This window comes from Sus scrofa, chromosome 11 (genome assembly GCF_054392235.1).
Source record: "Sus scrofa isolate SSC_HxYL_T2T_F1_AM1 chromosome 11, Sscrofa_HxYL_maternal_Yorkshire_Landrace_v2.0, whole genome shotgun sequence".
Lineage (NCBI taxonomy): Eukaryota > Metazoa > Chordata > Mammalia > Artiodactyla > Suidae > Sus > Sus scrofa.
This window is the reverse complement of record NC_139393.1, coordinates 85,552,784-85,571,876: the sequence shown is the minus strand read 5'-3', so window position 1 is coordinate 85,571,876 and position 19,093 is coordinate 85,552,784. Positions and strand designations below refer to the sequence as shown.

The 19,093-nt window shown below is 58.7% G+C and overlaps 1 protein-coding gene across 18 annotated transcripts in view; it reads right to left on the bottom strand.

Annotated features, from left to right (window-relative positions):
• Positions 1-19,093, bottom strand: part of ATP11A (ATPase phospholipid transporting 11A) — a 109,310-nt gene that overhangs the window by 49,876 nt on the left and 40,341 nt on the right. For 15 of the 18 annotated variants that reach the window (XR_014819988.1, XR_014819987.1, XR_014819990.1 and 12 more), the window contains 3 exons: positions 9,063-9,185; positions 2,201-2,290; positions 703-783 (listed from right to left, as the gene is read on the bottom strand). Coding sequence is in view for 11 of the 18 variants with exons in the window: in XM_084982368.1 (XP_084838494.1) it covers positions 703-783; positions 2,201-2,290; positions 9,063-9,185 (294 nt within the window). In the remaining 7 variants the exon portion in view is untranslated. Of the gene's footprint in view, positions 1-702; positions 784-2,200; positions 2,291-3,261; positions 4,494-9,062; positions 9,186-19,093 lie in introns of those variants that run through there. The other 3 variants (XM_084982370.1, XM_084982371.1, XM_021065942.2) reach the window with 3 other exon arrangements.

Sequence of the window (19,093 nt, the reverse complement as noted above, 5' to 3'; positions counted from 1 at the left end):
GGGTGCAGGGGAGCTGGCCAGGCGCTGGCTCCTGGAGGGGGCTGTCTACGCTGAGGGCCGAGGGGAGAAGGGCCAAGTGCAGGCGTGTGAGTTGGAGGGAGGAGGACGGAGGGGAGGCGGCGGGGGCAGCATCTTCAAGGACAAACCTCGAAACCCAGCCCGACACAAGGGATCACAGGCGCAGGCGTCCGTGGACGTGAAACAACCAGAAAAGGCCAACGACAGCAAGTGAAAGTAGCCTGGTGGCTGCCAGGGGCCGAGGAGGGCGGGGAGGGGCGCTCACGGGTTTGGGGTTTCTTTCTGGGGGAGGGGAGTTTTCTGTAACTGAATAGAGGTGACGGCTGAAGGGGTCCTAGGAGTAACAGACGGCTGTGCTTCCGTGGTCACGGCCTTCAGGACTCAAGGAACCGCCCACGACCCACCCCAAACCCCGTCCCAGACCCTCGCAGGGGCAGGGCCTGGGGTTCAAGCAGCCGGGACACAGCGAGTGAGGCAACCCACCCGTCAGGGGCCGCCTCCCGCGGACCCAACGTGAGGGCGACAGCTTCCTCCTCGAGCTCTCGGGGTCCACACTAGCCCACGCTGGACAGGCTCTCTGATTGGAACGCCAGTTTTAATTAATCTAAACAGACGCAGGAGGGGTTTCCAGAAGCCGCCTCAATTCCCTGTGACGGAGCTGAAAGGAACCGGCGACGCGCTCACCTGTTTGATGGCCGTGACAGTGATGACGAAGAACAGGGGGAGGCCGCTCGTCACGGGGCTCGTGGGCGTGTCGATGATGAGCTGCGCGGAGGGAGCGGCTGAGTCAGTTTCAAGGGCGCTTCCAGGGCTGCCCGGCCTCCCAGCGCGGCCTCGACTCCCCTTAAATCGCTCGACGGTTGCCCACTTCACCCCGAAAGCAGCGGTCAATCAGGCAAGAAGCAAGCCTCTCATCTTCCCACAAAACTGAGGACGGGCCCCCAACGAGGGGGCTGCTTAAGGAAACCTCTTCGGGTGGCAGAGCCCCGGGCTGACCCTGGTGACGCTGCGTTTCCGTTACCTCCCCGGCTGCCGGGTGACTGTATTTGGACGAATCACTGCTGGGGGAATTTTAAGAGCCCTTCAACTGTATTTTCTGTGTGTGTGAGTCTTTTTTTTTTTTTGCCTTTTCTAGGGCCACAGCTGTGGCATATGGGGGTTCCCAGGCTAGGGATCCAATCGGCTATAGCTATAGCTGCTGGCCTACGCCACAGCCACAGCAATGCAGGGCCCGAGCCTCATCTTCGACCTACACGACAGCTCATGGCAATGCCGGATCCTTCACCCACTGAGCAAGGCCAGGGATCGAACCCGCAACCTCATGGTTGGATTCATTAACCGCTGTGCCACAATGGGAGCTCCCAATTGTAAGTTTTAATGACTGAGACAAATTACCCTGCTGCTCTTTTTTATTCGGCTGTGCCCCAGGCCCTCGGGCCAGAGACTCTGAGTCCTCAACCACTGAATTAACCCCTAGGTCACCAGGGGACTCTCAAAGCTGCTGCTTTTTTTTCCTTTTTGCCTTTTTTCTAGGGTCACACCCATGGCACATGGAGGTCCCCAGGCTAGGGGTGGAATTAGAGCTGTAGCCACGGGCCTACGCCACAGCCACTGCCACACGGGATCTGAGCTGCATCTGCAACCTACGCCACAGCTCACGGCAACGTCGGACCCTTAACCCACAGAGCAAGGCCAGGGATCAAACCCGCAACCTCATGGTTCCTAGTCGGATTCGTTAACCACTGAGCCACAGCAGAACTCCAAAGCTGCTGCTCTTAAAACGCATGTGACCTGTTTCCCTAACTCGTGCCGCGCTGCAGTTTTCACGCTGTCTTTGCTCTTTTTTCTCTAAGTGCTTTCTGAGGAGCACCCAGGCGAGCTTAGGAAGAGGGCAGGCAGGGGTACGGGTGAGAGGCCGGGGCGGCTGGTGAATTGCCCCTAGAGATGGGGAAGCTGCCAGCCTCCCGTCGGTACTGGAGGACAAGGACAGAAGGGGGCCAGGAGCAGCTGGTGGCAGAGTGCCCACGCCCGGGTTTTAGTGACCAGGTCTCTGAACCAGGACGCTGGTTCCTGAAGAAAGGGAAAGGCGCCAGGTCCTCGTCCTTTTCGTCCCTTTTCAGCAAACCAGCCCGTCCCCGGCATTCCTGACCGGTCACCTCAGGCGACAGGTGACACGCCTTACCTGGACCAGGAATATGATGAGGAAGTAAAAGTTGGCTATTCTTCTGAACTGTTCAAACAGGTTCTTGGGTATGAAGTTCCAGAACGTGTACTGTGCACAGAAGAGAGAAAGGGTCACTTTGATGGCACCTTCCCTGTCCCTCTGCCACGCAGCCCGCACGCCAACGCACAGGAGGCCTAGTTTCAGATACTCAACAAGTCCAACAAGTGCGTTCGTAGGCATCAATTTTGTTGACCGTAAAAACAAGCTGCTAACACAATTCCTGCTCCGAAAGTAGTAAATGCAAGTGGTCTGGTTCCAGGTGATTCGGGGTCATGCAAAGTAGCTTAAGAATAGTTTTATTATTTTCCTTCTTCCTTTTTTTTTTTTTTTAGGGCTGCACCTGCGACAATTGGGGGTTCCCAGGATAGGGGTCGAATCCGAGCTATAGCTGCCAGCCTACACCACAGCCACAGCCACAGCCACAGCCACGCAGGATCCGAGCCGCATCTACAACCTACTTCAGAGCTCACAGAAATGCCAGATCCTTAACCCACTGAGTGCGGCCAGGGATCGAACCTGCGTCCTCATAGATACTAGTCAGGTTTGTTACTGCTGAGCCACGACGGGAACTCCTTGTCCTTTTTTTTTTTTTTTTTTTTTTTTTTGCCACACCCACAGCATATGGAAATTTCTAGGCCATGTACTGAATCTGAGTTGGAGTTGTGACCTATGCCACAGCAACGCCAGATCCTTGACCCACTGGGCAGGGCTGGGGATCGAACTGGTGCCTCCACAGAGACAAGCCAGATCACCACCCCACTGCGCCACAGTGGGAACTACCAAGAATGGTTTTATTATTAAAACGTCTCTCATAAAATATAAACATCTGATTGTTAACTCCAAACACATGGGGTCAGCAGGTTTTTTTGACTGAAAAAAAAAGGTTTTTTTTTTTGTCTTTTTAGGGCCGCGCCGACAGCACATGGAAGTTCCCAGGCCAGGGGTGGCAGGGGAACTTCAGCCGACAGTCTACACCCCAGCCACAGCAACACCAGATCCAAGCTGCATCTGCCACCTACACCACAGCTCACGGCAACGCTGGATCCCTAACCCACGGAGTGAGGCCAGGGATCGAACCCGCGTCCTCATGGATGTCAGTCAGATTTGCCTCCGCTGAGCCGGGACAGGAACTCCCTTGACTGAAATGTCTGGTGAGCTCCTTTCTGGCACAGTGTGCCTGGCAGGTAACGGAACGTAGGACAGAAGTCATTGCTTTTCGGTGAGGGTGGCCCAGCTTGGCGACACGGGGCTGTCCTGGGCCTGCCCTCGCCCCTCCTAGAGGGCTGCGGGGGGCGCGGGGGGGGGGGGCTGGTGGGGTCCCTTTCTGGCCAAGCCTCTCGTCTCTGCCTCAGGCGGAGACGTCCCTAGCCTGTGGTGAACACAAGGCCCCAGATGTCACTAACCGACACCAAACATGGAGCTTGGGCCTCGATCTGAAAACTCCACTTGAGTTTTGCCTTTAGCGACAATCGTGCACCGAGGAGGGAGACCCGGCCCCGCCCGCCACTCTCTGCCTCTGGACCCACAAGGATGTTGGTGGGTTCCGCCGGGGATGGAGCTGGCACCTCCGATGGGGACACTGGTTACCAAACGCTCATCCTCAGCCGCCTTGGGCGCCAGGGTCTCCAGCACAACTTCTTGAAACCGGGCTTGTGTTTCTAGTTCGGATCCCGGCTGTGCGTCGCTGGCGCAGAGGAACCCGACGACTTTCGCAAGCTGCAGTCTCGCTGTGACGGCGAGTACATCCCGGGAGGCTCTACAGAGGCCATCACGGCCCTTGTAGACAGAGAGAGTCTATTACCTCCTTCCCACTCGGTTGATCTCCGCCGTCCCTCCCTGCTCTCTGAGCATCAGCCAGGACTTCCAGTGAGGTGCTGAGCAAGAACGCTGACAAGGGCCTCTGTCCTGCTCTCAGGATTTGCGCGGAAGCAACAAGTTTCTCACCCTAAAGGACGGTCCTGCTGCGGTTCGTCTGTTCGGTGGACGTCCTTTCCCAAGCCGCGAACATTCTCCTCTGTTCCGAGAGTTTCTACCACGAACAGGTGTGTTGGATTTTGTTGAATGCATCCCAGGCTGTCATCTCTTGAGTACAACCAGATGGAGGAGCAAAAGCAGGTGTTCGGGACAGAAATGGAGCCGCAGGAGTTGAGACAGCTCCGTCTTCTCGATCCGCTCCTCAACCAGAAAAACACACAAAACCAAACCCCAGCCCTGATGGCTTGTAGAGTCAACAGCAGAGGCACTTTCTGCCCTAAAACAAATATCTCCAAGGACCCATGATCCAAATTCTTAATTTGCTCTCTGGCCTCCGGACATCTGGCTACTCCATGGACTTCTCAAAATATTTACTCTTTATTACACCACAAAAAACACAGACTTTGGAGTCAGATTCCGTAAGAAACCCTGGTCCTGACACGGAAAAATCGGGTCAGGCTGAGGAAGTTCTTTCATGTTGAGTTCTGTGTCATCCATGAGTATAAGAATGGGGGGGGGGGGTTCAAGATGGAGCCTCGAAAATGGCAGAGACGCTGCAATTCTGCACCTTGAGAAAAGTCGCATTAACGGAAAAAGTTCCCACGTAAAATCCCACCTTCCGTCTGTTAAAATATTTATAGATGCAAATCACACACTGTTTGGGATTTGCTTCAAAATGAACTTTTGGGAGAAAACAGGCACAGAGGAAACGCGCCCGGCCACCTGCGGCTGACGGCGGACAGCGGGCGCCAAGCGCATGGCGATCTGTCACCTCGTCTCCCTGCTTGCCTGTGTGCTTGAAGGTCTCCACGCGAGAAAAGCCTCATTTATTTATGACAGCACGTCATCTACAGTCCTGGCAAACTGCAGGCCCGGCGTGACGAACCCTGGCACGCTACGTGAAAACCTAGGCTTATTCGATTTTAATGCTACAAGTCAGGACTCCCTTTCAGTTCCCAGAGCCCAGTCCACCAGGGAACCAACTCGGGTGTGGGATTTAAAACCACTCGAATGACGCCTTTACTCTGGTCAGTCACAGACAGCCCGTGCCGCCGCTCGGAGAGGGTGCTCTGTAAACCCGTGTTTTCCAGAAGAAGCGAGTGTAACAAGTCATTGCTGCTGATTTTTAGTAATTTAGCCAAAAGGTGGGTTAGTGATCCCTCATGATGTTTGGTAAGAAAAGCAAACACCCAGCGAGACAGTGTAAACATCCATGGCTACGCCGATGTATCCGTATGGCACGGATGGCAGAAAATGAGCATTTTATTACCCGCATGAGAGCTGGCAAACCATCGGCGTGGCCACCTGCACACTTTTGATCGCTGTTACACTGCAATGACCTAACTCTTTCCCTAGACCCTTGGGCCACAAAACAATGCAGTATTTGTATTGGGACACACAATACAACCGCCTGAGCGGCATCGTGCTGAAGCTCCGCCTTCCGCGGTGACACGATCAGTTGCTCGGAGTTTTTCCTGGGATCCCCTGGTGGAGCCACAAGCAGGGGGGTGCTTTTCTTCCGACCAGGGAGCTGAGCGCGTCTTTCGCATCAGACGACTAGAGAAAGGCCGAGGCCTACCGGACAGCGACAGGCCTCGTGCCTCACCCCAGAAGACTTGGTGCCCACAGGGTGCATGTGCCCGAGCTGCTTTTGGCCACTGTGCCCTCTGTGTGCACCACCTCGGCTTCTGTCCAGGCTGGCAGTGCACCTGGTCAGGTCGTCAGGCCTGGACAACCTCCAGTCATGCAGGGACAAGACCCAGAACAGCCCGGATGCCACGGCTGCGCAGGCCCAGAGTCTAAAATGAGAGCATCTGGAACCACCTGCAGCCCAGGTGCTTTCATCCAGGGAGGGGGCGCGGCCCCGGTGTCCCCATGTGGCCCCGACAGCACCCTGGGGGCAGCAACCCACGCCCTCAACTCCCTTTCACAACCAGGAGATGGGCTGTGAAAAGCAGGAAAATTTGCAAAAAAGTTCTGGATCCACCGAGGCTGGGAAATGATGCGAGTTACGATGGGGACGGGGGGGCGGCGTGCGTCCGCAGCGGGGTCACGGGCCGAGGGTGCTCCCACATCTTGTTCTGGTGCTTGGCTTCCTCACGCGTGGGCCTCGGGGTTGATTATCAGAGCCGAAGGGACACGGCCGGTGCAGAGGTCATTACGGCACCACCACCCTAACTTGCGCCTCTGCCAAGAGGCACAAGGATTCCGCTTTGAGAGATGTTTAATTCCGCAGCGTCCTGAGGGCAGAGCTGCGAGCCACGTGGATTTTGTCCCAAACACCGTTTTGTGAGGATGAAGCCCCGCTGTTCTCTGTGTCCAGGACCTGGCGCCTGGCAGGCTCAAGCGGGCCCTGGGCAGGGGCTCGGCCAGAGTCAGGAGCACAGGAAGGGGGTCCCGCTGGGGTCTTGTTTTTCCTTCTTCTACCAGGTTCTGCCCAGTGTGTTTCCCCAAAAAGGAAACGGAACGTGGATCCATCACCGATGACCAGCGACAGCACAGCTATGGATCCGGCCAGGGGTTTGGCTCCATTAGCGGCATTTTCACCCCTCGTGAAAGATAAATGCTTTCCAAGCTTCGGCTTTGGTAAAAGGGAACTTCCTGAGCGCGGGCTTCTGTGCACTTGAGAAGCCTGGCAAGTTTCCTCTTAAGGCAGAAATGAATGTCTTCTTCCCAAGAAAACACAGATCCATCACGGCCAACATACTCTCCTGGCCTGTTCGTAAACTGGTTTCACAAATGGAAGCGCCTTTGCCACACATCCCGAGCTGCTGTTGGACGAAAGCGACCCTGTGTCTAGATTTTCCTGCCAGCTGGTCTCCATCGGCGGCCCGTCCCCTGACTGCCCGCTGGACAGGCCCCGGTCTGCGGGCCTCTGTCGTGACATGGATCAGCCACAGCGGTTGCGCTGTCCGTGACTGGGCCGTGACATTACACACCAGCATCTACACACCTGGACCTGACTTCAAGTCTCCTGGAAGGATGCTGACTTCGTTCTGTCAGTTCCTGCTCCACAGCTTCCGGGAGAAGCGACGGTTTCGAGAGGGCGCCCAGGAGCCTGCACCTGTTTCACAACCTATCCCAACCCCCCACCCCGGGCGGGGTCTCCTCTCTCGGGACCCGAGGGGGCTCGGGACATGAGAAGCCACCACAGACCAGGAAGGCTCTCCTGACGAAGGAGAGGACAGCGACGATGTGGGGCCAGGAGGTGACACAAGGCACCTCGGTGTCTGGCTGCTCCCTGACGTCAGGAATATTTGAAAGAAGAGTAATGGAAATGACACATTGGCTCAAAACTTGAATCAGACAGCAGGGCTCAGAAGTGGGTTCGGAGTCGCTGCTCCTGGCCACCGCCCCCCAAACACCGATGGGGCTTTAACATCCAGTGTCCTGCAGCTCCGGGCGTCTCCAGACGCGTTAAGAAGGGCTTTGTGGCTCCAACCCACAGGCTCTCCGGGCTTCAGAACTGCACTCCCTGCAGCCTGCGCAGAACCTGCCATGTCACCGGGAGGAAGCGGGGCTGGGACATCAGGGCTCCCCCTGGAGGAGGATCCAGCTGTGGGGGACGGGACTCCGAGGCTGGGGTGCCTTTGACAAACGTCCTGCCCGGATGAGACACGAGGCAGCGCGTCCCCACGAGTTCACACGTGCACGTCTGAACGACTTCCAGCACTTCCCGTTTCCTGACGCCCCTGCTCTGCACGGGAGTGTATCTTTCAAGATGCGTGGAGATTCTGTTCTTCCGGGGCCACACGCACACAGACCTCATCTTTGGCAAGCCCCGCTTGAGACCGTCGCATTTCTTTTTTTTTTTTTTTTTTCTTTTTGTCTTTTTAGGCTGCACCTGCGGCGTGTGGAGGTTCCCAAGCTAGAGGTCGAATCAGAGCTGCAGCCGCCAGCCTACACCACAACCACAGCCACAGCAACGTGGGATCGGAGCCACATCTGTGACCTGCACCACAGCTCACAGCAACGCCGGATCCTAAATCCACCGAGCGAGGCCACATCCTCGTGGACATTAGTCAGGTTCATTAACCACTGAGCCATGATGGGAACTCTGAGACTGTCACATTTCGGAATGTCACCACTGGAAAGCCTATTCTGGATGTGGAATCCTATTTATTCCCCCTTTCACTGTCATGTCTGGGCAACCGTGGACTACGTTTGGCCGTAATTTTTTTTACGAGCAAGTTACTCACCCATGTTGTGTTTCTGGGGATTAAAGTTACTGTTATTATTCTACGCTGCGATTTTAGATACAGTAATTCCACTCAGAAAACTGCCTTTGGAAACCCCTTTCCTGTTGTCAAGTCCTGTTAACCAGCACGGGACAGTCTGACAGTCAGGAAAGCAGCGCCCAGGTGGCCCGCACGCATGTGGGGGCTCTGCACACGCTGCGCCAACAGGAAGGTCTGTGACACAGGCCTCGGCGGCCAGGACACCCAGGCGGGTGCAGTGTCCTCACGACCTGCAAAGCCACCACTTACGTTCCCTCCAGAATCAGCACCTACATCCTCGAGCCCACCTCGAGCCCCACCTCCGGGTCACTAAGGTGTGAGGACACCCCGCCCCCGCCCCGGCAACGAGAGGGCCGCACTCAGTGGGCTCCATCACAAGGTGGTGGCACCTGTGTCCTCCGCTTTGCAGAGGAGAAAACGCTGGCCTGGGGTAGTGACGGGCCCGTGGCCAGACGGCGAAGGGTGGCAGTGGTGGGATTCGAATGCGACACTCACCATGACGTCGTTGTAAGAGAATGGTCTCAGCAGAGTTTGGGGACAACGGAGGGCGGGTGAGGGCACAGCCCTGGCTGGCAGGAGGCCCCCGCGACCCCGCCAGGCTGACTCACCTTGGCAGAGACGATCCTGTTATCGGGGTACCTCTGCGGGATGTAGGCCTCGGTGCCCGGTGGGGGCTCCCTGTGCCCCACGTAGACGGTCCGGCTGTCCACCCAGTCCTCCTCCCCCGCACACTGCGGACAGAGACACAGCGGGGTCAAGGTTCTTCCCGGGCTCGGGCTCAGAGGCTGGGCTGCGTTACACAAACCTGCGCAGGGCCCCGGGGAGGGCTGGGCCCACCACCCATCCCACCCGCCCTCGGGGCGAGGTCCTCCGCTCCACGGCAAAAGGAAGGAGCCCCAGCGGGGGCCCTGCACCTCACCCTTCAGACAGGCAGCCCCAGGAGGGGCCCTGGACCTCCCCCCCAAGACAGGCAGCCCCAGCCGGGGGCCCCAGTTGCAGGGAAAGGAAACAGGCCAGGTGGGGGCCAGCCGAGGCTCCAGCCTCCGTCCAGCCCCATGTCACCCGCTGTGACTTCAGGGAACCCTCGCTTTTTGAAGCCAATAGAGGCGAGAGCAACCTAGCATTCCTGCCGTCTGAGGTCACTGTAAGCCTTACATGGCCTTTTTCTTTCTTTCCTTTGCTTAAACGATTGTTCCTCTGCTCATCTATCAACCTCTCGGGGAAAGCAGTCTTTTCACGTGTACCCCTGCCCCCAGCGCCACCCTCAGCAGCAGCGCCGCTGGCACATTTGCTCAGTTAGGTCCCAGCCCTTCCCTTTCCTCAGGGCCTTGCTTTGTGGACGGTCCACGGAAACAAAAGGGCGAGGACCAAACTGGTCTCTAACGCCACCTGTGTGTTCACAGATGCTTGGCAGGGATGCAGGAAAGGGCGAAGCCTGGCGCACCCTCCATCGCGCCCACGAGGGCTCCCTATCCCCGGGCACGACTCTAGGGAATCACAAGACGTTCTGCCAAGATGCAGGGGGACGAGGGGTCAAGACTTTGCCTGCGTGGTCCCCAAGGATATGTGGAAGGCCCCCGGCTTGCCCTACAAAATACTTGTGAATCATACAATGAGGGATTGGGACCCGGGATAGAAAGACCGTCACAGCCAAGAATAAACAGACAAGGAGGATGGGACGGGACTTTTCTCCAAAGGTCTGCAGGTGGCCGACAGCACTCAGAAAGATGCTCAAAATCGACAGGCCTCCAGGAGACGCAGATCCACCCCCAGCCGAGTGGACGGAGCCAGACACCAGGGGCCAGACACTGGACAGGCCATTTACGTGGAGTGTCCAGAACAGGCCGATCCATGCAGATGGACAGGTGGAGCTGGGCAGGCCTTGCTGGCGCACCAGCTTTCTTTGGGGGTCTTGAAAAGGTTTTGAAACTGGATCATGCTGATGCTCCATCACTTGGTAAAGGTGCTGAAACCACTGAACTGTACCCTGAACTGGTGGTTTCAGGACCTGCACGTTTTATCTCCATCGAGTCATCACTCAGCTCTTCCCACCAATCCCTGGGTCCCAAAGCGTCACCATCCTTTGCTTCTGGGCCCCTGCTGAGCCCTCGTCCTGGGTCAGCAAACCTCACGTCTCTGAAAATGCCCCCCCTGCCCCCGACGGTGAAGCCTGGTTTTTCCAGAGGGCGGGTGCTCTCCACCGTAGGGGATAATGAACAAGTCTTTAAGACAGCGCTGCCCCACGGAAAAAACTGAGCTCTATCCATTTCCAAAGGAGAATTCCCAACAGCGCGAGACTCGGAGAGTGGCGCCCCAGATAAAACGGGGTGAGCACAGCAAACCGTGCGCCTCCATCGGGGAACGGGGGGGTCGTCCCTTCCAGGGGCCGAGGTCGGATGCAGTTGCCGCGCTCCTGCCTGGACCTCGAAGCCCAGTCAGGGAGACGGCGGGCCCCACAGGCGCCCGTGCAGACCCTCCTCCCGCTCTGCCGACAGGACGCTCCCGGCTCGAATCCCCCCAGAGGGCGGCGGGTCTCACCACCCGCTTTGCCATCAGTCTTGCTGGGATTTGGGAACCGTGGCCGACGTGTGGAAGCAGAAGGCACACAAGGACAAAAGAGACCGCATAATACGCTGAAAATCGATGTCAGCCAGGGTGGGACACCTCAGGGAAGTTTTGGATTTCAGCTGAAACAAACAAAACCTATTAGCTGAATTCCGCTGTGGGGCCGCAACACAAGCTCGTAATCCAGCCTCAACTCACCAGATCGATTTTTGCAGAGGGGGTTCCACCTAAGGACCATGTTTTCAAATTCAAGGGGATCCAATGACACAGCAAGTCCCTGTTCCAGTGTCTGTTTATGGCTTTAAAATGCAACAGTTCTTGTTGGATGGGCAAGAAGCTAATACAGGGCTTGGATGTTTCTAAACTTACGCTTTTTCTGGCTCACTTTCTTTTTTTTTTCCCGGCCACACCCTTGGCACGTGGCAGTTCCCAGTCCAGGGATCGAACCCGCGCCACAGTAGTCACGATTCCAGATCCTTAACCTGCTGCACTGACAACACCGGGTCCTGGGTCCCTGACTCCTACGTGGGGGTGCTGCCCCTGCAGAGGGGCGACACCCTTCCAGGAAGACATGTGGCCGTGCTCTCTGCGCCCTCCCGCCCCATCCCGAGCCTGCCTGCCGGGGACCCGCCTGGCCCACTTCCCAGGGCTGCCAAGCCGCTGGCACCCACGGCCAGGTGGCGACAGGTAACCTGCCTGTGAGCTCGAGTAGAAGCCGCCTCCTCTCGGTGAGGCCCCAGCACCCCCCCCCAACCGCAAGCAGGCGACGAGGCCTCCATCTCTGCACACGTGCTGATGACACGTGTCGACAGGACGCCCTCAGAGCCACTGTGGGAATCCGGGAGCGAAGGCTCCTCCGAGCCCCTCTGCCACTCACACATCGAAGCCGTGGGAACGGTGGCGGCTGCTTTGTACGCAGCCCCACCTGGAAACGTTTTTGTCAAAACACCGCTGTTTTTGCTCCCGTGCATTTCACAAGAGCTGGGTGGTGGCGGTCTGCACTCTGACCTGTCCCCGCTCCCGGCCCCTCCCTGGGCACCCCCAGCAAAGGAACCCTTTAATGACCTCGGGTCGCATTCTGCTGCCGTGAACGTCGAATTCGGCGAGTCCAGAGTGAGCCAAAAACCAGTTGTGGTTAGAAATTTTATTTTCCTTTTGGTTCCGGACCCAGTAAACTAGAGTTGAGGTCAGCTGTCATTTACCGTTTTCCAGACGGTCAGTGGTTCTCTGGTGCTTCTGTGATCCGAAGGATTTTGTGTTTTAAACTATGTTCGTGGCAGAAAAATGCCACCGAGAGCCCTGCGGGAGCCCAGGATTTGCCTGGGAAGGAAGAGCCCGTCTTACCCTTGAGTGTGGTCAGCGGGGGAGGGGGCCATGGGCGCAGACCCGGTGACAGAGGGAGGTCCAGGCCCTGCTCTCTGGTCCCCGGAAAGGCTGGTTGATGGGTGCAGTGAGCTCTGACCTCAGCAGCAGTTAAGCCCGTGGCTCCATTTACGGGGCAGTGTTTCATCGGACCTGAGGGAGGCTTCCAGAGCAAGCGAACTCCGTGAGGGACACCCGCGTGATGTGGGTGGGGAGGCCAGAAGGGGCCACGCCGCGCACCCCGGGGAGCGGCTGCCCGACGTGCCAACCTCCCGACCCGAAGCTGTTCCTTCCGCTCAGAGCCCCCACCCGGAATCAGCCGCTCTTGCCGGCGGTCCCAGCTACTGACATCACAACCAACTGCGGGAGCCCCTGGACGGTAAACGTGGGAAGGAGACCCCCACGCAGGAGCCTCCGCCCGAGCACAGCGGCGGCCCGAGGTCGGCAAGCCAAAACCAGTTAGCAGGAGAGGTGCTCAGGCCCCCTGTGCCCGCAGGGGTCCGGGCCCGGCCTCGGCGGGCGCTGGAGACACGCTCACCCGGGGGCGGGCGCCGCCCCCCGCCCGCACCCAGACCCTGCTTCTAGACACGGGTTACGGGAACAAGGCGGACTGGACTTGTCCAGCCCCACACCGAACGCATGGTGTATACATGTGGCCCCCACGGCCGAAACGCCACACCTTCCACGGGCCGGAGGCGAGTCCCCACGTTCTGACCACCATCCACCAACCGGAGGAAGGGCGGCCGAGGCAGGAGGCAGGGCGCGCCGCGTGCGGAAAAGGCTGGCAGACTGGCCGACACCGCCACGGAGCGACTCCGGGAATCGCGGCCCAGCGGGCTGCCCACGCTCGGGAACAGGCCACCCGAAGCCAGGGAGCCCTCCGGAGCCCCAAAGCGAAGCGTCCACTCGGGCAGATTCCCGTCCGGGCCTGGGAGGGTGACGGCCGAGGGCCGCCCGTCCCGAGACCCGAGACCCGAGACCCGGGCCGGGCGGGCGGCGGCAGACACGGGGGCGGGGGCTGCTCTGTGTCTGCGTGGCCGCGAGGGGGCGCTGGTCCGGCTCCCAGGAGCCCCTCCCCCGGACAGCCCACCCAGATGCTCCCCCAGGTCAAAAGGCTCCCCCCCAAGGAGGCGCGGGCTCCTGCGTGACCGCCACGCCCCGTCCCACTTCCCGACAAGTGCTCGAAATGAATGGCTCTCGTTCTCAGAGCCCGTGACTCACTCCCCAGACATGGGAACACTTCACAAGAAGTGTTTCTTCCTGTGCTCGAGGGCCCCTAAGGACGGTCAGTGTGTGCCTGCCCACTGCTCAGCCATTGCTTAACTGTCGCTGTGTCACCAAACACTCTCAGAGGAAGGAACACTTAGATGAAGAGGGACGGGGGGGGGGGGGTCACCCAGGCCCCAACGGCGCCAGCTGACCCCAGGGAGGGCAGGCGGGCTGGGCTCACTGTCCACCACTGATCGGGGACATCTGCCAGCTGCGACCTCACAGCCTCGGGGTCCCCTCTTGGAACGAAGCAACCATCTCAGACCCCAGCCAGCCCTTAGCTGATGAGCAGCCCCTTCTGGCAGCTCCAATCCTAATTCTCGACAAAGAATCTATGTAACTTCGTGGGGTTTACCTTTCAGCTTTAAGTCCATCTCGAATTGGTCTGGTGTCTCCTGGGCTGTAGTCCTCAGTTTGGCTCAAACTTTCTACCCCCTGGAGTTCCCCAGCGGCCTGGTGGGTTAAGGACCAACACTGTCACTGCTAACGGCACAGGTTCAATCTCTGGCCTGGGAACTTCCACGTGCAGAGGTACCGCCCAAAAAAACTCTTCTTATTCTAGATTGTTTATTGATTTTCTCCACTGATGCCCTAAATACAGGCACCCCCCCCCAATAAGAATGACAAATCACATGATCTGGGAGGGGCCCGCTTCTGGGGTCCTTCCTTCAATGCCTGTCCTGCGTGGATTATCAGTGCGCACAGGACACACTGCCCAGGGGGCCCGTCTGGGTCACCTGGGTGACCAGGCCGCTGGGGGGGAGAACCAGCACGCAGGGCTGCCTTACGGCTGCTGGGGCTCAAGCCCGGGACCTGTGGGCTCCTGTCCTTCACCCGCCTTTTTCTAGTAGGTTTTCTTTTTCTCACAGATTCACAGAAGTTTGCCACAGGAGGTGGGGGCACTAAGGATTTAGGTAAAGTATGAACACGCCTCCTCCCTGAAATCCTTTTTTTTTTTTTGCTTTTTAGAGCCGCACCCGTGGCATATGGAGGGTCCCAGGCTAGGGGTCGAATTGGAGCTGCTGCTGCCCGCCTACACCACAGCCACAGCAACGCGGGATCCGAGCCACATGTGCAACCTACCCCACAGCTCGTGGCAACGCCAGATCCTTAATCCACCGAGCAAGGTCAGGGATTGCAAGGCCACAACCTCATGGTCCCTAGTCGGATTCGTTTCCACTGTGCCACGACGGGAACTCCACAATTTTTAAAGTATTATTTTATAAACAATTCACTAATACACAGTAATTTAAACCAGGAGGTTATTAGAGGTCAGAGCTGCTAAAATAAACAATTGGCATGAATTCATTTCCATTTCCCCTAAAAGACGCTCAACTCCACCCCTGGCCCGTGTCGTCCACAGGCCTGAAACCCCACCTCTGACAGCCAGACCCAGGAACGGGCCACCCCTGGGTGGCCACCACTGTCTACCACTGTCCTCCCCCTGCTCGGTACCAGATGCTTCTGGATGAGCCTCTCAAAGAACTCCAAGCTGGGGTGTCCGGCCTGAGCTACCCCGGGCCACCACACCTGGGTGACCTGCGGGGCCCAGCAAGGCCACCGGCTCACTGTGTGGGATTCCTGCCCGGAACCTGGCGCGATGACCAGAGCCATGTTTGGGTGGGACCACTGTGGCCTGGCACAGCTAACGGACAGGGGGCAGGCAGCATCACGGCCATACCCGCATCCGAAGGGCACCGGCCCAGCCGTCCTTGGAGGAGGGACAAACAGGCAACAGAGTCCCAGACATGCCCGGCAGGCCAGGCCGTGTGCGCCAGTCCTGAGGGGTTGAGAGCCACGCGGAGGCGGGGTCCCCCCAGGAGGCTCTTCGGAGCTCCTGCCGCCCCTCGAATCTTCAGGGGCAGGAGGGGTGCCCGGCTGGAACCGCCTCTGTGCGCCCCCCGCTCAGCCCTCAGTGAGGAGCCCCAGGAAAGGCACCTCCGCTTCTAACCCACACCTGCTGGTGGCTCAGGCTGCGGCCGCACGGAAGGGTCAGCGCCCTGCTGATGGGGGACATTTATTCCACCTGCCTGTCGGGTTTGGCACTGGGTGGGGTGGGGGGGAGGAAAGAGTGACGGGCGGTCAGGACACAAAAGCATCTTCACAGTAAAACCAAGTGCAGGTCGGGGTCGGGGCTTCCGCGGCTCTACCCAGGCTCTCATGGGAACTCATTCCTGGACGCTGTCACCGATGATACCAATGCCTGTGACAGGCAGGCGTGGCGCCTGCAGGGCACATCTGCAGCCTTTTTAGGGTCTGTACCCTTTTAACCCCTTGCACTTGAAGTAAAAAAGGAGGCACGGGGAGACGCCCTGGACGAGGGACCTGGCACAGCGTGGGCGCTGGGAGCGCCCCAGCCCTTCCGCGCAGCGGCCCCAGTGGGGCGGGGACATTTGAGGGGACTTGGGGTCTCACAGGCGGCAGTGACCCTGAAGCTGCATGAGGGAACCCACAGGCAGCCCCAAGAACGACCACGCCTCTCATTCACATGGCATCCCGGCCGCCACATCGTGTCCGGGCACTGTCGCATCTGAACCCTGAACAACTGTGAAAGACGTGTCCCCCTAGCCCACAAGGACACTGAGAAACAGTCCAGGAAGACAAGGCAGCGCACACACAGCTATGCGTCCGCTGTGGGGTCACAAGGCCACACACAGGGACCATGTCCGCTTTCAGTCCCCCTTTAAAACACACCAAAGTCAACAACACACACGACAGCTGCCAGAAACTTTAACTTCCAGCCTTTGCAACCATCCGACGGGCAGGCACCTCGTGTTCCTGTCACAGGCAGGGTTAAGGGTCCAGGAAGTGCCCCAGAGGCCACTGGGGAGCTGCTGCAGGTGCCAGGGGCACGACAGGTCCTGGGAGCCAGAGCCAGTGGAGGCTGGAACGTCCAAGGCCAGGAGGCCCGGCCAAGGGAGCCGAGATCCAGGGACCTTCCTGCACAGCGGCACTTTGTGGGCTGTGCCCTGCAGTTCGGCTACTGTTTTTTCAAGTGGATGAAAAAAATGCAAAGTAATTACTCTTGACATGCGACAATTACAGGAGAGCAGAACATTGCCGTGGGTAATAAAGTCCTACTGTCAGACCGTGGCCCTGGGTGGCGACGGGCTGTCACGGCTGCTCAGATGCTGCAGGACAGATCCGAGTGGACAGACATGTGGCCTTGGAGCCCGAAAGATTTACCATCAAGGCCTTGACAGAGGCTTGCAGCCCTGCTGATAGGACAGACGTGGCCGGGAGCTTGGGACCGGATCAGAGGTCCTTGATGCTAAAGGGACTACACCTGGCCTGTTCTGGATCCCCCCGGCCCCCTGCATCGACGCGGCGCCTACATGTTTAACCTGCACTCGAGGATCCTGGTGCCTCCGCACCCACAGAGCTCGGGGCGCACACGAGATCCAGACGAGAAAACCCCGATGTCTGACACTCTCTGTTGGTGAGGCAGGCGGAGAACAAACCTCTCCATCACTGCGGGGGGGGGGGGTGGCAAAACGGCGAGGAAATGGAGGCATCGCTGCGTCTCAGAAACCCCGCTTCCGGACGTCTGTCCCAAAGGCATCCCGGTGAAAACACAGCTGCTGCGTTCACAGGGCTGGCCCCGCGGCGCCCTCGGAACCGCAGGGGACTGAGGCCACGTCCACGAACAGAGGCTGGTCAAGTGCACAGGGTGTGAGCGGTTCCCGGCACAGACACGGGGACGGCGGCCACATGGCACGCGGACCCGGCGTGGTCCTGAGATGAACCAGAGAAAGGAGAGAACGTGCTGTGTGTGCTGCCGTTTGTGAGAACGAGGAAGTCTCGACATGTATTTGGGGACCATCGAGAATTGCCATGGATCTGACGGGGGTGATAAGGGCGCCCCAACTGCTTAAAAACGTTCTCAGCAGAGACGCACAGGGAGCTGCCGAGGATACACGTGTGCACACGTGCACCCGCGTCAGAGACGCACAGGGAACTGTGCGGATACACGTGTGTACACGCGTACTTGCACCTGCAGGGCAGACGACCCGTCCCTGCAAGGAAACAGGACGGGTCCAAAGTTCGTTGTGGTTGAAGCTGAGTTAGACTGGCTTCATCATGCTGTTATTTCTCATTCTGTGGATGCTGGGAAACGTGCATAATGAAAAGTCAGATGCAGAGAAAATAATACACGCGTACCTGCCGCCTAACCTTAGAAACGATTGTTACGTGAAACTGAAACCTGGCGTCTGTAACGAGCTGATTGAGTCCCCCAAAAAGACACACATCCAAGTCCCTGCTCCCAGAACCTCAGCGGGGACCTCATCTGCAAACAGGGTCATTGCAGGTGGGATTCATTAAGACCGACTCACTCTGGGTCACGACAGGCCACAAACCCGGTGACAGGTGTCTTTCTGGGAAACAAAGACACACACAGAGTTGGGGGGGGCACCTGAACGTCAAGGGACACGGCGGATCCAGCGGCCCCAAGGGCAGGAGATGGCAGGACCCTCCCCTGGAGCCTCTGGGGGGCGCGACCCCGCCCCCACGCAGTGAGAACTGCCGTGTGAGATTCGCGGGTGTTCTGAGGACTTCTAGAAGGTGCAGCACGTGCTCTGCGTGGGCCGGGCTCACCTGGCCCCGCTCCTCCCCTTCGTTTCCAAGACGTGGTTCAAAATGTTCAGCCACGCATCAATCAGTCCTTTGCCTAAGGCGCTTCTGCCTCCGGAGGCAGGCGGGACGGGCAGCAAGAGCCCCTTGGTTCCCTCCGTCTGTCTCCACACGAGCCGCCCAGGAAAGCGAGGTGTCCGCTCAGGGCACCTGCCGCTTCCGGCGCTGTTCACTGTTCGGGGCCAGCGCGGGCTCGGCACACCGGTGTCTACGCAGTAAGCGGGCTCTGAAGAAGATACAGTGTTGACGGTTTCAAGCACCAGCTTAGCCGAACCCCTCAGACTCCGAGGCCCAGACGCTCCTCCCCCACGGTCACCTGCTCCCGCCGGCCGCGTCAGCTCTGGTCCTGAGGCCCTGGGCAAAAGAGGAAACCCAGTGCCCGGGCCTGTGCCGCCTGCATCCAAGAGGCAGGTCCTCTGCCCGCCACCCCTGCTCACGGCAGCGGGGACCCCACCCTGGGGACGGGGCCCGAGGACGTGGCCAGAGGCCAGGAGCTCCACCCAGGCGACCGCTCCACTTCCTCTGGAGCGGCCTCGGGGTGGCAGGGACCCAGACCGTGATGGGAAGTGACTCGGTGCTGCTCTGGCTCCGCCTCGAGGCTGCATCCTGGCCTTTTGTTTGGTACAAGCCTGCAGTTGTTCCCCCAGGAGGCAACTACGTTTGTAGATCAGAACACATCCCTGACCAAACTCCTCACGCCTCTCACACACACACACACACACAGCCGGTCAGCAGGAACTGTCCACACACAGACACACACACACACAGACACACACACACAGACAACACACACACAGAGATAGACACACGA